Source organism: Marmota flaviventris, chromosome 8, assembly GCF_047511675.1.
Source record: "Marmota flaviventris isolate mMarFla1 chromosome 8, mMarFla1.hap1, whole genome shotgun sequence".
Classification (NCBI taxonomy): domain Eukaryota; kingdom Metazoa; phylum Chordata; class Mammalia; order Rodentia; family Sciuridae; genus Marmota; species Marmota flaviventris.
The window spans coordinates 128176696-128195933 of NC_092505.1; the positions used below are offsets into that span (position 1 = coordinate 128176696).

General features: G+C 39.4%; 1 protein-coding gene across 1 annotated transcript; it reads right to left on the reverse strand.

The window, feature by feature from the left end:
• Nucleotides 1-3058: 3058 nt before the first annotated feature.
• On the reverse strand, nt 3059-18249 carry Srprb (SRP receptor subunit beta). The gene is made up of 7 exons (XM_027933699.2): nt 18058-18249; nt 17425-17519; nt 15868-15945; nt 13061-13143; nt 9455-9591; nt 7761-7815; nt 3059-4247 (listed from the first exon to the last, which is right to left on the reverse strand). Exons 1-7 carry the CDS (start codon nt 18209-18211, stop codon nt 4034-4036), a joined length of 816 nt encoding a protein of 271 aa, XP_027789500.1. The 5' UTR covers nt 18212-18249; the 3' UTR covers nt 3059-4033.
• Between the last annotated feature and the right edge of the window lie 989 nt (nt 18250-19238).

Consider the following 19238-nt stretch of genomic DNA (forward strand, 5'->3'; position numbering starts at 1 on the left):
GTATGCACCAGCAGGAAGGCGGGACCTCAGTATCTGGAGCGCTGTGTGCAGTTGTGTGATCCCAGGTTAAAATCTGCTTGGTGGCTAGAGGCCTTCTGCCATCACTCTCCCCACTGTTTCTGTCACCATACTGCAGTGTTCCCAGGCCCAAGGAAAGCAATGGATAGGTAAGTTCTAGTGTCTCAGGAAACAGAAACAAGAATTGAAAGTGGTAGCCAAGTGCAGACATATCTAGGGTGCAGCGTCTCTATTATCCGGTGGCTAACCAGTGCCAGGAGCCCCTATCTTCAAGTAACAGATGTGACAAAGGAATGCCACCGCTGGCTTTGGTGTCCTACAGATAGAGCAGCCTCATTCCTTCACAGATGAAAGCAGGTGAGGATGTCAGGACTGGAGACCAGGTCACTGAGGACTGCAAATAGTCAGAGCCATGTGAGGGGCAGCTGAACAGATGTATGTGTGTGCACTGACTAGAGTGTTGTGTGCTAGTTTCCAAACTACCTCTCCCCAAAGAATGTGAGGCACCGTCACCTTGCCACAGCAGTATAAGGCAGAGATCCCATAACCCTTCCTGTTCTGCAGGCGGAGAATAAGACCAAGAGGGTGACTTGATCACCCAGCAAGTCAGGATGATCTGAACCAAGGTGTTGCCATTCTTTATCCATCACCAACCTGTGTGTGTCCCTCAGGCCATCTCTGCTTTGTGGTTAGGATGTAAGATTCTTCCCAGTGTATCTCAGTGAGATAGGAGAAAATACAGATATTATTTGGGGTCCCCAAGTCTACTTAGATCATCTGGGGTGACCACAGACATCAGGGCACCCTTTGAATTTCTGCTTGACATCAACTATTTTGGTATTCCTGAGTCTTGAGACCTCAGTGTGCAGCCTCCCTGGACTCCAGACCTTCCCATTAGGGTATGGTTTATCAACAAAACCTGGCAATGGGGCTTTGGCTGTTTCCTTCATGAGGTGGGAAATCTCCACAGCGTCGAAGGCCAGCCTACATCTTGTGGTGTATGTTGACTCCCCAGCTCACTTTCCCCTCTCCCCTCCCTTTAAAGCGATCTGCTGTGAGGAGCACAGAGGGTGGCCTTTCCATCTGTTACGGGCTCAGAAGGCATAGCGGCCATATTGACTTTACATTAAACTGTGTAAAATGTGGAAAAGACTCAGCATGTTGGTCAAACAATAAACTGTCCTAATTCTCAACACAAACCTCTTGTCTAATGTTTCTAAGGGGGGGGGGGCAGTCACACATGGGGGGAGGGTTCAAAAACAGATCCTCAACTGCACGCTCCCAAAAGCCCTCTTCTGTCCTGGTGTCTTTCTCCTGCTCACTCGGGCTCTATACCAACTCTGAAGGGGTAGGGTGGGACACTGGGGAGATTACATCCACACAATTCCACAATCTTGTCTGCCTAAAGGCAGATGGAAAGGGAGGTTCCAGGCAGAGCGGAGACTCAGGTGTGACTTTTTTCATCATTCAGCTCTCTAACTGCCTGGGTTAGGGGTTATGGGGGGTGGTGGTGTAGGGAATGGAGCTCCTACCCTGACTTCCAGAGAACCATTCGGAGACAAGAACTTAAGGGTGATGATTCAACCTGCTAAATAGCATTCGTAACTCACCCTACACCAGCCAGGCGACAATCCTGCAAGGCCCCTCAAGTCTGTCATCTCCAGACAAAAAAGTACCCTAAAAACCCGTTTAGTTCTGGGACCAATTCCAAAGAATTAAAAGCAGAAATGAGGCACAGAATCGCCATAGCCTGAGAATGCTGGAAATCTCTTCAAGTCCAGCTTCACCAGAGCCTTTCCCTTTAAAGGTTCTGGAACATCCTCCAATCTCTCAAGGAAGCCATCTCTCATTAGAATAGATGTGCCTCCCCACTAAGCCTTCCTTTTTCTGGTTTCCAGTTTTGAAGTGTGAGGTGGAACGGTGCAGGGAGGTCAAGGGGCAGAGGCTGACCACCAATGAGGCTTGCATGGGCCAGAGAAAAGCTATTCCGTGACAAGCAGTCCTCCCAGGGTGACGGCATTCAGGGCAATGTGACTTCACACAGCAAAGGGAGTGAGCGCTCTCCCTGGGTATGGCATTGCCACTCACAGCTGCCCAGCTGTCCCTGCCTTTGCCACGCTTAGGAAGCTCTGCTGGGATTCCCTCAACATGAACATGATGACAGAGCTGTGTGAATGTCCTGCCTGAGTGCACAGCGTGGCATCCAGGGATGCTCAGAGAGGTCACCATATGCTACACTCAGATATTTTTAGAAAGCTCAAACAATGTTCAAGTCAACAGAACCTAGCCAAGTGCATCACTCTTGGCAGACCATACAGGCACTGAGAAGAAGTGGCAGGCCCCAGGGATGCTCTAGCTTTCGTTGATCAGGAGCTAGGGCCCACAGTAATGGTGGAAGAGAAGCCTCCAAGGCCTGGGCTTGAATGAAGACCCTGAATAAAGAACTGCAGCCAGTGGCAAGACCCCTCTAGACTGTGGGTGTGCTCCATAACCACTGAAGATTCACTCCAGAAGCGGGCCTGTTTACCAATGGAGTGCCCAGGGCTTGCTCACAGCAACTGCCCTCCTTGCAGCTTTCCCTCAGCTGGACACAGGAGGGCACCTGCATCAGGTGCCCACATACAAGGCGGCTCAGACACCTCCAGTTCCTAAGGTGTTACGAGCCTTACAGTCAGTCTGTCCCTGTAACCTGATAGTACTTTCTACTCTGGTCACATCTGCCTCCCATCTTATGGAAAAAAAAAAAAAAGGGCCTGCTTTGGTTGGATGGCTTCAGAGGATACCACCTGAGTAGAGAACGCTCTCACCTTCCACCCAAGCCCTTCCCAGCTGGACGTGGTGCCATGCCTGCATATTCCAACTATTCGGGAGGCTGAAGCAGAAGGACCACAAGTTAAAGGCCTGCCTAGGCAGCTTAGTAAGACCCTGTCCATGTGAGGTAAGGACAGGAGAGTTGGCACCTGCGTACCCTGTGATCGCTGGGCTCAGGTAACTTGGAGTTAGGCCTGAACCCCACACATGCTTCCATCTGTTGTCACTGTTTCACTTTGAGCTGGACAGGTTGGTTTATTTATTAAGGAATGTATTACTCACTTAAAAAAGCAATAAAAACCCAAATGTTTAAGACAGCAAAAAACATCACTTTGAAAAGGCAATCTTTTTTTAAAGCATGAACAAATATGCACTTCAAAAATCTACAGAAAACTTTTCACTTGTATTTGTTCCACAACATTCCAGCTAAGAGTACAAAACAGGAATAACCTGAGCAGCACATGAACAAAGCCCAGGAACCCTCGGCCATCGAGAAAGCAGAGCAGTGTTTAAGTCTTCCTGTAATCTCTAGTATGACCACTAGAACACGTGAGACCCTTGGCATTTAGAGATTTGGCATCTACGACTCCATCCTCTGGGAAAGACTGATGAGATTTTAAAACCAAAATGCTGAGGCTGGAGTATGACAAGTCACTGAGCTGACAGAGAACATACCCACTGCCCACTCAGCCTTGCAGTCTTCATGTGGGGCAACGACCACAACTGCATCTGCAAAGCTGGGAACACAGAGGACTAGACAGTGCGCAGTCCGTGAATGTCAGAGGTGACTGGAAATCATCTAGTTTCATACACAGGCAGGTCTGCTTCCAAGAAAAAGGAACCAAAGCACAGAGGCAGAGGATAAGAGTTTTCAGATAACCAGAGTCTCATGATAATATCCTCTCTATGTGAACTGTGATGTCACATAGACCTCAATCTAAATCAAGAACACACTAAAGGGAAGTTACACACACCTTAACAGAGGGAAGATGAGCCAAACAGAGGTGACTCCTCTGAACGGGAGAAATACGGGAGAACTAAATTTAAACAAAAAATCTAAGCTGGTGCCAACAGTAATTTGTTTCCAAAATAAAGAAATTTTTCTAACCACATCTTGTGCCCTTTCTTTATCAATGCCAGACTACCCTTTCTCCAAAACTGCCAGTCACCCACAGACAACCATGGCTGTGCTTCAGATATACGCTCAGGCGATTTTCGCCAGCCATTTCTCCAAGTCCTGGATGTCAGCAGAGCCAGTGTCTCCTCTTCCGCCCTTGGCACTGCACTCAAGGAACTCCACTTTGAGGGGCAACTGTGAGAATTCAAACTCTTTGCCTTTCTTTCCCAGCTGAACAGGGACGGTGCTGGAATTATCCAGCGTGCTGGGGGCAGCGGAACGCGTAACTCGTAAGGTGTTGCTGTAGGAGGAGAAGAAAACAAGTCAGCAACAAAACTTTACACAGCAATTAAATCACACTTCTAAATATGTCAGCACTCATTTAAGACTAGAATAATCATGAACCTGTAAATTATGCTATTCAGGTTACTAAACAATCCTTTGCATTTGCAAGATGGAGCTCCAATTTCTCACCTAGGTGACACCAGGTCAGTAGTGGACCCAGGTCATAGCAACTTTCTCTCAGCCAAGGCCCTCTTCTGTTAGAATCTCCTGATGCCATTTTAAATTATAGTTTAAAATTCATGCTATAAGTGTTATAAAAACTTAATTTATGAAAGCTAAGCACGGGTAGACAGGGTATTTATTTTACCTTGAGTCTATTTGGATATGGAACTTATAAATCCACAAACTCTAGACTCTTATATCTAATTTGACAAAATTAACTGCTCTCCGATCTCTTCATTTGCAAAAACCTTCTCCACTAAGTCACCTTACTGCCACCTGCTGGCCCTGACAAAACAGTGCATGAACAATACATTTGCTAACTCCTCCCTTTCTGCTCCCAGAAGCAGAGGAATGCTTGCCAGACCAACTAACTTTCCTACAAGGGAAAACATTTCTTGGTTCTATGAGGTTGCTTAAAAGTTAATGAAGACCAAAGGCAAAACTAAATAATACGTTGTTTAAGAACAAAAACAGAATAAAAATAGTTCAAAAAACAGATAAATTGTTAAGAACATGAAGAGACATCCTACAGAATGGGAGAGAATCTCTGCCACCTGTTCCTCAGGGCATATAAAGAACTCAAAAAACTTAACTCTAAAAAAAAAAAAAAAAAAGAAAGAAAGAAAACCCCAATTGAATAAATGGGAAAGACTAATCATACACTGGTCAAAAGAAGAAATTACAGTTGGCCAACAAATATATGAAAAAGTGTTTAACATCTCTAGCAATCAGGAAAATGCAAAACAAAACTACATTAAGATTTCATCTCACTCCAGTCAGAATGGCAATTATCAAGAATTCAAATAATAATAAGTGTTGGCAAGGGATGTGGGGAAAAGGTACACTCATACTTTGCTGGTGGAACTGCAAATTGGTGCAACCACTCTGGAAAGCAGTATGGAGATGTCTCAAAAAACTAGTAAGAGTGGAATTACCAGATGACCCAGCTATCCCACGCCTCAGTATATATACAAAAGATCTAAAATCAGCATATTCTAGTGACGCAGCCACGTCAATGTTTAGCAGCACAATTAACAATACCCAAGCTATGTCCAACCTTCAACAGATGAATGGATAAAGAAACGTGGTACATATACACAATGGAGTATGACTCAGCCATAAAGAAGAATGAAATCATGGCATTTGCTGATAAATGCATGGAACTGGACACCACAATGCTAAGTGAAACAAGCCACATTCAGAAAGCCAAAGGTCAAATATTTTTTCTGATATGTGGAAATTAGTCCAAAATAGGAAGGAAAAAGAGAAAGAATGGGAAAGGGAAAAAAGAAGGAGGGGAGTCTGTCAAAAAAGGAGGAAGACCAACAGGCTAAATGAATGGAACTAAGGGGGAAGGAAAAGAGTCGGATAAGAGAAAAAGAGAGGAATCAATCTAACCTAACTTTCCTATGTTCATACAGGAATACACCTCAGTGAATCTCATATCATCTATATCCATAAGATACTAACCAAAAAGAAAAAAAGATCTAAAAGTAAATAGCACACAGATCAGTAGAGCAGAGAAAAAGGAACAGGGAGACGGGGGACAGGAGAAATACTGAGGACTGAATTTGAGCAAATTATATCCCATGCTTTTAAAATTATGTCAACATGAATCCTACTGTTATATATAACCCAAAAAAGAAACAATAAAAAATGTAAAAAACTGCTACAAAAAAACTTAGGATATCATTTACCTTCTGAGGGAAAGCTTTTGGGAAGGAGCACACAGCCAGCTAGGCCTTTTAGGCTTAGTGGTGAGTACATAGTATCCATCTTATAATCTTCAAATTTAATATATGCACCTTATATACTCTTATATGTATACTATGTTATAACAATTTTTAAGAAAAAAAGAGCAAAACATTATGTGTAACCAGCTTTTGCCACAGGGTTATAAAAAATAACCCTTGTAATTCAAAACTTTAAATTCCTTCAAAACTGATAGGGCCTAATTCTCAAAAATAAAAAAATTAAATTAAAATTAGGTTTCTAATTTAACTAATGTTAACCTTTACGACTTTTCAACATTTTACTTCACTGTTTATAACAGAGTGTTTAGTTCTGTACTGTTTTCCTCTAACCCTACTGTAAAAAGCAAATAACCAAAGAAAAACCTGTTTTAAATATGGGTAAACTTGGGACTGCACTGTCAAAAAAAAAAGTGGGGGGGGGGGCAAAAAGAACCCTGAAACACAAATAATATTATAATAGCTTTTGTTCTCCCAAAATGATTCCCCACAAATGCAACACAATCTTAGAAACCAAATTATCTAACTGTTCCCATGTCCCTAGCCTAAGGAAAGTACTGTTTATGGCCTCAAGAGAGAGAGCACTGAGACAGACACACAATTTCAGAAGGGTAGGATCCACAGAGAGCAGCACAGGTCAGGCCAGCAAGAGCCAGAAATTAAACATTTGGGGCTTTGTGAGCCGTATTTGGTCTCTGTTGTGTATTTTTCTTTTTTTAAACTGCCCTTTAATAATGTCAAACTACTCAGCTTGCAGGCCCTGGGCAGGAGTCTGCTACTCCTGAAGCTGACTAAATTCTGAGTACGCCTGATCTGATGAGGAAAAACTGTATAAACTGTATAAATTCAACTTTGAGAACATTTTTCCCCATCATGATCTACTTCTTTATTCATTTAACAAGCATCAAATGGTGCATGTAGCTTTTAAGCAGGGTAAATAATATTGTCAAGTAGCATGAAAACAATACAAGAAGCTACAAAATGCTACCCTTGATTTTTATATTCCTCATTCTGTCAACAATAATTTCCAGTGGCTTTAAAACTGTTTTCCTTCTTTTTTCCTGATCTTTGGTTTTTGTCTGTTTTTATCTTATTATTTTTTTACATGCACCTTTAAACAGTTTTACTGTGTGGTGAACAAACACTTCCATTTTCTGAAATAACACTGATCTCAATTGGTGTGTACAATTTTTTAGTTTCTAAGATCTTTCATATCAATTATGAGTCAGTAGCGGTGGTAAAACAAATTGAGCAAATGGTTTCAATAAATCTTCTCTACATGAAATTGAAAAAGCCAAAATACATTCTACTGTCATGTACAGCTAAAAAGAACAAAATTTTAAAATTAAAAAAAAAATTAAATAACCTAAAAATATCCCATTAATGCTTTTAACAATTCCTTTGGTGATTCTAAAAATTATTTAATAAGTACATCTCACACTAATATTCAGACAATAATTGTGATCATCACTGATAACCAGACAAAAGAAATATGAACATGCTGTTTTAAGCCTATATGTGAATGTGTTTAACCAACAGGCTTTATTCACACTTACAGTTCTTTCTCAAGCTGTTGCTGAATTAATTTTGCTGATTTTGCCATTGCAATATCTGTAAAGTAAAAACACTGTTGTAGATTAAACCAGAATGTAAACCAGCAAGTTTCTTCTCACTTCTTTTCAAAAAGAGCTTTTATCACTAATTCTTTCTCTATCAAAGTAAACATTAGATTTGCACATATGGATTTCCCAAAGTAATGCTTACAAACATGTTGATGACCCTAACATGGACTTAAGTTTTCCATACCTTACAGACCTTTCAATTCAATACGTATGAGTCCAGTTTAACATAAAAAAAAAAAAAAAAAAAAAAAAACCCTTACCAGTTCTCTGACTCAACCAAGAACTTTCACTCCAATAGACAAAACCCTACTTGTCACTTAAAAATAAACTCAGCATGCTTTCAGCTGATACTAATGATGTGAAAGCATCCTTCACACTACAGGGATGCTTGGTGTGGCCACAAACCCCAAATAAACATTAACTGCTCTCTACATGCTAAGTAAGAGAAATCAAAAGAAGTCAGGTAATGATGCTAATAAATACATCTCTCGTTAAGTATCAAAATCTAACCACTTCTGAGAAATGCTTTAAGTTCTTCACAGAACTTTAAGAAACAGATCAGTGAAAGGACGACTAGTTTATCTTATTTTATTGGTAGCAGAACTGAAGGGCAGTTTAACTGGGCTTTTAATGGTTTTTAATGGTTACCAGTTTAAAGGAAAATCTTGTAAACTCCCATTGATAAAATTTGCTGAATGATAAACTTATTTGGAAGGAGAGACTCCAACCTCTCCCTCCAAAATAGTGCAACTGACATGACACATCGAAATCTGACAAACTTAATTTGGTAAAGTAAAATAATTTATAATCTTAAAAAAAAAACAAAACCTATATCCCCAAAAAATAGGTAACAATTCCTCTGTTGTGGACCCTTAGGAAAGCCTGGTAACAAAATGAGTGAAAAGATGGGAGTAGAAATAAATTTTAAGTTTTAACCTCAGAAAACCTGAAACTCAATCACCATTTGACCCAGTTATCCCACTCCTCAGTTTATACCTAAAGGACTTAAAATTAGCATACTGTAATGACATGGCCACATTAATGTTCACAGCAGCTCAATTCACAATAGTTAAACTATGAAACCAACCTAGGTACCCATCAACAGATGAATGTATAAAGAAAATGTGGTATATATACACAATGGAATATTACTCAGCCATAAAGAATGGAATTATGGCATTCCCAGCAAATGGATAGAACCAGGGGCTATCATGCTAAGTAAAATAAGCCAATCCCCCAAAATCCAAAGGCTGAATGTTCTCTTGACATGCGGATGCTGACTCACAGTGGGGGGAGAGGAATGGGAAAGACAGTAGAATGAATCAGATATAACTTTCCTATGTTCATATATGAATACACAACCCGTGTAACTCTACATCATGTACAACCATAAGAACTGGAAGTTATACTCCATGTATATATGTCAAAATACACTCTACTGTCATGTAAAACTAAAAAAACCCAAATTTTAAAAATTAAAAAAAAAAAAAAAAAAAAAAAACCTTCCACTTGTAGTTCACGACAACTGTCTCCAAACCTCAATAATGACAACTGTGGACAACTGAACTAATTCTTAGTAGTGATCTCAGAAAAAATCTCAATTATTATGGTAGGAAACACAATGGCACCTTGCTTGTTGCAGGCTATCAAGAATGATGGCGTGTTCTTCAGACTCATACTATCAATGAGGACTTGATACAGAAACTCGGCCACATCCTTCACCTCTCGCTGGAATGCTGCGCTGTCCACAACAAACACAACAGCCCTAGAGGGAAAAAAAAGAAAAACTCACACATGAGCCTGCAGCAGTGCACCATGTTCCTGAAAATTCTAGCCTTAATTTCTTCAGATTGGTGAATCACACACTAGAGAAACATATGCAGGTCTGTGTAGAGTTAATCACACAACACTAATCTTCATTTAACAAAAACTAGTGCTGAATGATACTGTGGGTCAATGCCTGAAGCTGAGCAGAGACTGAGGAATGATGTCCACCCTCAGAGACCAAGAAATCACTCAGAGCTCTATGATAAATGCCAGGACAGAACTATGCCCATGGTGTAACTGGAACAAAGAGGTGATCATTTCAATAAGACAAGGTCAAAGACAAGGAGGATGGAGTAGTTGAGCTGAATTTTAACTAGATAAAATGTCCAGAACATAGTATATTGAAGGCACAAACAAGGGAAACACATACATTAAAGAAGTCAAGGCAAGCTGGTACATAGGGAGATGGAGAACGACACACGACCAGGTCACAGAGCAAAGAGTGTGACACATCAGCCTATGAAGTTTACGTTTTTCTGTCTTGCACAGACTACTGGTACCTAAATGACAGAAATCGTAGAAGGCAACTGAACTAGAAGAGCATGACCAGGGAGGGCCTGACTTAGCAGTGAAAATCTTCATGTGCCACAAACAAAGCTATATCAGAGTTAAAGCACAACAGCCCAGGGAAACTATAGACGACGGGCTTTAGGGACAATGGTCTAAATGCCCAGTGGGGCAGGAGACATGCAATGGCTGACATGCACTGGGGAGCTGGAACCAAACCCGCTGCACGAAGCCTACAACTTAAAAGCAGTCTACTAGAGGCCCAGGGTTGGAAAATAATACCAAAAGAAATTGAAAAACCAGGCCTCCAGGTATGGAGTGTGAATTTACACTCTCCCCAGGTGCAAGATTCCTAAGTAGAAAGATTTACATAAAAACTGGGCCATATTCTAAACCTCTCTGGTCCCAACAGAAATATGTAACTCCTTCTCGAATGAGGCTTTCATATACTAAAGTATATCAATCACAACAACAATAATGCATCCCCTTGAAGGGTTCTGGATCAAATATTACAAACCACAGAAGAAAATAAACAGTCATGCCAGAGAAAAACAAGCACCCCCAAATTAGAGATAATGAAGCCATCTACAAAACACATGGTTAAAATTATTTAAGCGCACAATACTAGGAATTATAAGAAGAAGAAACAGGCGATTATTGGGGAAAAAAAATTTAAAGACCATACATAGTAAATGAAATTAAAAACTCAATGAAAAAGTTAAGCAGAGATTATTCTTAGCTAAAACAAAATGCAGTAAACTAGAAAGCAAATTTGAGAGTATCACACAATATGCAAAGTAGAAAAATTCAGAAGATACAAGAAACAAGAAGGGCAGAAATACTAAGGTTCAATTGTGCAAATGAGTTACAAGATGTGAGAACTGAGAATGGAGAAACAGCACTAGCCTGAAGAGATTATGAGAATTTCTAAGAACTGAAGACAGATATGATCTCTGGTCTGGGACAGCACATTTAAATTCCAAACATGACAAAGCTAATCCACCCCTTGACAGAAGGCAGACCAGACAGATTTCCTAGAAAAATAACAATGAGACTGCAGCAGCAGACACAGAAGTCAGCAGTCATGCCTTCCATGTCACCATGGAAACAACTACCACCCAGGACTTTATACTCAGCTAAAATCACCATTCTAGTACCCAATAAAGATAGCTTCAAATGAACAAAAGATGAGAAATTTTACTACTCACTCACTCTCTGGAAATATTTCTAAAACTGAGAGGAAAAACAGATCCTAAAAGAAAAGAGCAGAATGCCAGAATTTGGCGAAAGAAATCATAAGAATCCAGGTATGTCTCAGTAATCATTGAATATAAGGGCAAAAATCAGCAATCATTGGAGGTGAAAAAGAATGATGTGAGGAAGAGCAGAGTTAAAGCATTCGAGCTTTAGGAAAAAAGAACTAGTATTATTGATTTTATGAGATGTTGTGCAACATTTAAAAGGAGGGACAAGGGGCTGCTGGTGTTGTGGCTCACCTAGCATGCATGAGGCACTGGGTTTGATCCTCAGCACCACATAAATGTAAAATAAAGATATTGTGTTCACCTAAAACTAAAAAATAAATATTAAAAAGGAAGGGGGGCGGGCAAGTGGAGAACCACAAAGAGTAGAAATAACATATTTCACAAGTAAAGGGGAAAAATAGAAATTAAGGAAATTTGACTTGTAATAAAAGGCACATAATAATCTTTAATATGCATTTATTATGATGAAGATTTCTTTGAACTCAGTTTTATCTTTTTCTTTTTTCATGGGGACTGAATCCAGGAGCACTTAACCACTAAGCCACATCTCCAGCCCTTTTTTATTTTTATTTTGAGATGGGGTCTCACTGACTTGCTTGGGGCTTCTCTGAGTTGCTGAGGTTGGCTTTGAACTTGCGATCCTCCTGCCTCAGCTGAGATTACAGGTGTGCACCACTACCCCATGTTTGTTCTATTTACCTATAATACTTGAGTCACAGAGTAATTATACTGCAAATTATAAAATATTTATAACTGACAACATAAAAACAAAAAAATTCAGTGGTAAATTAATACCCAATTCTAGATCTGTCTAAATTGTCTGAAGAATTAAAAAAAAATCACATTCTCTTCTGAAACAAACTGCTCATCATCACCATCTTGTAGGTAAGGAAACAATTTCAAAATCTAAGTCCACATGTGTTCAATAAAAAGGAAAGAACCAACTCACTCATTCCTCAAACCTAAGATGCCATCAATTCAAAGAAACATTTCAGGAACCACTAAGAGGAGAAAATACTGCCAGTTAAACTATCACACCTGGGATAATTGCAACTGTAAGATGCCTTTAAAATTCAGAGACATTAAAATGTCTTCAAATCATTGAAATGTGTCAGACTAATTTCCCTCTCCAGTTCTTATCAATGTTAGATATACACATGAAGAGAACACTTGCAAATGCAGCATAAGAATTTTAGTAAAGAATTTAAGGGTTAATAACATGAGGGCAGACACTGAAAGAATTATGAAAATAGTGTTCTTGAAATAAAGTTACACATAATGTTGGAGTTTAATAATTTCTGGGACCCAACAGAGCTTTAAAATTTTTTCCTAAATATTAATAATCCTGTATTATGTCACTGAATTCATCTTCAGAGTATATTTTAATAATAATGAGGGAACACTTCCCAAACACTCTGAGAAATATTCCTGAAGCATTATCCCATACAATCTTCACAATCCTAGCAAAGGTGGGCTTGCAACCCAGAAGTGGCTCACTCTAAGCTCCATGTTCTTTCTACTGCAGGACAGTGTGCTGCCTCCAGAATCCCACCAGAGCAAAACACCAGTCCCACATGTGCAGACTTGATACACAGTACCAACTTCAACAAGCCCACTTCATTTCTTTCTACTTACCTGGCTGAAGACTTAAACCGCTCCAAGAACTGAAGCCTTAAGCTCTCATGTCCAGGGAGGTCAATCAAGGTCAAGCTGTTGCCCTGAGGATGGCAGCAATAATATTGAATTAATGTTTCCATCTAGATCCATGTGCACATCAGGATCAAATTAAAGGCATATAATACTGGAGTCTAGTTAATTAATTAATACAACAAGTGTTACTCTAATAAATAAATCAAACAAATTTTCATGGAACATTTTCAAATAAAACACCAGCCCAGGGATGGGGAATGTATTCATTGGCAGACTGCTTACTTAGCATGCATGAGGCCCTGGGTTGAATCCCCAACACCAAACTCCCCCCACAAAAATAAAACACTGGTCAAAGTTCTGGGGATATAACAGTGAACAAAGATGTGGCTCCCAGTCTAACATTAAGCATGATGTAAAATTACATATAAAGTAACAATTTTGATAAATGTTGTTAGGTTTCGTAGGAAACCTGACCGAGGGAGTTAGGAATGTGTGGTCTATCTGAGGTTTAGGAGACACCAGTGTGAATAAAAGCAAAAACATGTTAACAACTGTAATAAATATTCACAAGCTTATAATGCAAAAAAGAACTTAGAATTTATAGCACATGTTGCCATTACTGGGATCCTTAATCATTATAACAAAGCATACTTTCATAGTTTCCACCCCTTAATTCTTAAATATGTGCTTACCAGATACCCATTTATTTGTTTCAAATCTGTCAAATTTTTTGCCAATTTTTGAACCCCTATTGACCAAGCACATTATGCACTAATACTAAGTCCTATTCACCATTCCAGGACTTCATCCTTGACCTTATGATCAATATAAATGTGTCTGTGCTCAGTGACAAAACTCTTAGATGTGGCTTTAGTACAAGTATCAGACTCATCAATCATTTCTCGCATGTTTACCTCCAACCATAATCACGGTTCAATAGAAGGGAATCAGTATCATGTACAGATCTGACATAATTCCAGCTGGATTCATTATGATCTTTCAGAAAGACAAATAAAAATACCTACTAGCCTTTTCAAAATATTGGTAAGAATCTGGTGAACCCAGATTAGGATCTACTGCTCCATTTCAAAAATAGCACTGAACCACACAGCATTAGCAATTCAGAAGATTCATGACTAGGTACATTACTACCTAGAGAAAACTAAATCTAAACTTAAGGGAGTGGGAGCAGTGTTTGTGAAAAAAGGGGGGAATGTTCTATATTCTCAACAAAAATATAATACAAGCCACATGTAATCTTAAATTTTCTAGTAAATATTTAAAAAGTAAAATTTGTTATAATAAGTTATATAATCCAGTATATCAAAAATATTATTAATATGTACTAAGGAACCAAGACATTATTGATTGCTTACATTCCTTTTTTCACACTGGTTCTTCAAAGTCTGGTAAGTACTTGACACTTATAGGACCCCTCTATTTGGACTGGTCAAATTTCAGTGCTCTACAGTCACGCAGGGTCAGTAGCTACTGCACTGAGAGATACAGGTCTAACACACCCTCAAATAGCCCACTTTAAAAAATTCAGTACAGGACCCCAAAAATTAATGATCTCCTAAACCTGAAATTTCAAAATCCAAATCTTTGGAAATTTAAAAAGGTTTTAGTCAGAAAAATTGCCATCATTCAAATAAACAAAAATATCTCTAGATATTTAAATGGAGTCCCTGTACCTTTGCCTACAATGTTTAACTCTAGAGGCACCACAAAGGGGAAGTGGCTCTAGGGAAAAGAGCCCTAAGATCACAATTCTAAGTCACTATCCTTTTGTCCTTCCACTCTTCCAGTCAGTCACTTAGTCCTCATTCCACTCACTCACTACAACTCATTAAGTATCATAACTGGCTTGCTTGTCACTGTTTACATTCTAGAAAAGTCTTTCTCATGATTCTTTATGGGTATTTTTGAAAGTGCTCATATATACTTTTCAAGATATCCATTGCAACAGTTTGTAAAGGCATAAGATTCTAACCACAAACAAAACTAAATATTAGCAGTACTTTGATTACATCAAAATTTAATTATATGGTACAGCCACAGAGCAGAATACTATGCAGTTCATAAGTCAGCTAGATAGTACTATGTGTTTAAATGTAGGAGAAAAAAGTGAAGTTCTATCAGTCATACTGTTAAATAAAAAAAATATGGACAAAAAAGTGTGTTAAGAAAAAATATAATTAAAGGATATATAGATACAACTGTATATGCATTGAACACTTAGAAGCTTACACACAAAAATAACAGCGGTTATTACTTCCAACAACAAGACTGGCTTGTGGGATTAGAAAAGGAAAAATTACTTCTCAATTTTTTTGTTCCGTGTACATGTATTACTTCTTTAAAACATAAAAGAAAAAGACTTAATGTCCATTCTTTTTTTTTAATATTTATTTTTTAGTTTTAGGTGGACATAATATCTTTATTTTACATTTATGTGGTTCTGAGGATCGAACCCAGTGCCTCATGCATGCTAGGTGAGCACTCTACTACTGAGCCACAACCCCAGCCCTAATGTCCATTCTTAAATAAGTAAAGTTAGAAAGAAGACAAAAAAAAAAATTAAGAATGAGTCATAACATTACTGTACATAAGTGACTACAAAGGAGAGGTAGAAATGACTACATTGGCCAACAGATTATAAAGGGCAGAATTTGTCACATAATATATTTTTATATTCCCTATAAAAATAAACTTTAAATGGTATCTACATCCTCAGACTAATTCATTCCAGTCAGATTGTCAGACTCTTTAACACTGCAGTCACATCTTACCCTGTTATTGTTGACTCTGTATACAGCAGAGCTGTCAGTAATGGAAGTCTGAGTGTCTCTGTAATGGCCTGTTAACAACTGTAAAAAATAAGATGGGAGAGATCAGAGTGAACATATTAACAATAATAGCAAATCTAATGAGTAATAATAATGTTCTAGCCTGCCCAGGTTAAAGATCAAATAAAATGAATGCTGCTTACAATAGCTGAAAAAGATTTTAATTTTTTTTAACCTGTAGAAAAATTGCAAACTTCCTCCCCCTCTCTTCAATAGGAGAAAAAAAAATATTTTCAAACCATAGTTAGTGGCCAAATTTACTTCCCTTTTGTAAACATTTTTAACCATCATAAATAATTTGAAATTATATTTCTTTAGTGGAAGGAAAACAAATTCTACTGTCCAAAGGAAGAATAAAAAGCAGAAAATCTGTCCTATTCTCATAGTAAAACACATACTCAGTTAAAAATACCAAAAACAGCAGGGTATGTTGGTGTACACCTATAATCCCAGGAACTCAGGAAGCTGAGGCAAGACGATCAAAAAATTGGAGGCCAGCCTTTGCAATTTAGCAAAGCCCTATGCAACTTAGTGTGACACTGTCTCAAAATAATAAAAAACATAAAAATAAAAATGCTGTATACATTAAAAATAAGTATTAGTGAAAAGAAACCTAACTAGCATAAACAATTAAAGAAGAATCATCCTTCAAAAAAATAACTTTTGTCAAAGCTGGGCTGGTCACTTGGAAATGGTCATGTTAGGAGTATTTACACTACAGAAATCAGCAAATACCACAATTTAGAGCTTTGTTTACTGCTTCATAGGCTGTTTAGACTTAAGAAAGTGACAAAGAAAGGTTAAAATTAAAACCATGTTGTCTAGAGCCATTACATGTGATTAGCACAAGACACCGAGAAAGTATTTCTCTAGTATTATCTGATTCATCAAAGAAGTTATTCATGTCATCGATGAATGAATAAAGTTTGACATACATTTTCATGGTTTCATTTTCCTCTTGTGAACACAAAAGTAACAACTAATATTCACATCATGTGTCAGATTTAATGACAATAAATTTATAGAGGAAAGAATCCGCAGACTGGGATGTAACTGCATTTGCCAAGTCATGGTACAAATACAACCACAGTTTGGCTACTGGGGCAAATCTTCCAAAATCCAAAAAAAAATTGAAACATTAAAAAAAAAAAAAAAGTCTTTCACAGGCTCTCTGAAAGGTTTGTTACATGATAAATTATAACTTTTAAGTAGGTCAGGTTTATATGTCTTTAACGGCATCCTTAGCCATTTAACACTTATTAAAAAATCTTGTGATAAGAATTAAATATCAGCATCTGGTAAGGAGAAAAAAAAAGAAACAGGAATGGCTATAAAATTTTAGTTCATAGGATTTTCAAGAGTCTTTTTGTTTTCATAAAGTCTAGAATTCACTCCAAATTTGGCAGGATAAGTTTCTTTTGCCAATTAAAACATGAAATCACAGGAATACAGGGATGCCATAATATTAAGTTTAACAAAGGTATAAATCAAAGCACTTACCCTGACAAACAGCAATGTCTTCCCGGAATCACAAAGACCAACAAGGAGAACAGCTCTCTGACTGCTCTTTCTGCTCCAGATGAACTTCCAGAGCACTGTGGAACAGAGGGGAAAGTAATAATAAAACAAAGATATCTATGATAACCTGTGATTTACTTTGTTATTAGCACTATTTACGGTGGTTACTTAGGCACCCGCTGAGTGCCAGCCACTATCAACTGTCAACTCTCTGTGTCTACACCTCTTCCCTGAGCGTGGATATCTCAAGGGGTATCTTATGACTTTTGTATTCCCAGAACCCCGCTCGCAAACATAGGATGTCCGCACTGGTCTTCAGACCCCGTAGGTCCCGACGGTAAGTGATGGAAAGGGAGGGGACTGCGCGCCCAGGCTTAACAGGAGTGGAGTTAGGGAAACGCGTGTCCCAAGCACCAGGACTTCACTCCCGGGGTCGCCCGGGATCCCCCTTTAACGCAGGGCTGCGTCAGACAAGAGGGTGGGATGACAGACACGTTGAATCTCACATCTAAACTCCAGTAAAACGCCCTCTCGGCTCCCGGGCCTGCCGAAGCATAGCGGAGGCCGGGACCCCGGCCACCCCGCACCCACCATAGTCACCCACCGCTTCTTTACCCAGCGTCAGCAGCACTACGAGGAGCGACACCAGTACTGACAACAACGTTGGGTCCCTCTGCTGCAGCTCCTGCCTCAAGGAGTCTAGGTAGGGCTGGAAGGTGCCCCCGGCACCACCGGTGTCTCCCATCCGCCGGGAATCCGCGGAAGCCATGGATGAGGCGCGTGCTCTCCGGTGCCGCAAAAGCGACGTGGCCCTATGCTCTGCGCAGGCGCGAGCAGCAGAGCTTCACGGGAGTGGTAGTTCCCACTTTCGGGCCTGTGGGATGCCCGTGTGCCTGATGGGAGTTGTAGTTCGCTCATACACCCAGCTCCTCTACGAAGGCCAGAACCCTCATTCTTCGCCACCTAAATGACTGTGGAAAGAACAATGAAATGAATGGCTCTCGAAATTTCCACTTAGAATTTCTAGTCGGTCTCTACGTGAGGTGAGACGCATCTGAAGGATGAGTGAGCCGCTGCGGGCGCTTAAAGGGGCAAGAAAGCTCCATAAAGAAGAAAAGAAGTAGGAGCCGACGGCATGTGCAGGAAACACAGTAATTTAGTCCCCTACACTGTACACCTAGGCATGAGACTCAAATGACTGCACTAAGGGAAGCAGCCAGGAAAATCAATGCTAGGTAAGTCTAGGAAGGCATTCAGCGGTGCTCAGGAACTTAGAGTTTAGTCTCATTGCAATAAGAAGTTGCAGTTGAGGGTGACATAGTTAACTGTAGATCTATGGATCCCAAGTGGTTGGACTCCTACATACTGCATGTTCAAACAAAGTAGGATTCACTCAATAAAAACAGACAATGGGGACTCTGGATCAAGAAAGGATGTTTAAAATGTGAGGGTTAAGAAAGTAAATAAATCACTTGATTATAAATTACCATCATCAATTACAAATATCAGATCTTGCCACATTCTAATTCTTTCTTATGGTCCTAACTCCTGCTCCATATCTACTTTCCAACACAAACATACCTTCCTAGCTTTACCTCTGTCACTCTTGCTAAAATGGCTATTCTAACCAACTTTTATGAATTTTGTAATTGATGATTCAGCATCAATTGCCAACAAGGTCAAACTAATGCTCAAAATTGTATTTCCCGCCATGGTCAGTTTTTCAAGGTTTTGCCTAAATCATATTGTTAACCATCCAAAGATCTTAACATCTTTCTTTCACTTCCTGCCCGATC

Excerpts from the sequence above, each read along its gene's own strand:
- Srprb (XM_027933699.2), bottom strand. The coding sequence starts at position 18,211 with ATGGCTTCCGCGGATTCCCGGCGGATGGGAGACACCGGTGGTGCCGGG. Across the intron at positions 15,946-17,424 it reads AGACATTGCTGTTTGTCAGG|TTGTTAACAGGCCATTACAG; the intron begins GTAAGTGCTTTG and ends TATTTTTTACAG. Across the intron at positions 4,248-7,760 it reads CAACAGCTTGAGAAAGAACT|CAACACCTTACGAGTTACGC; the intron begins GTAAGTGTGAAT and ends CTCCTCCTACAG.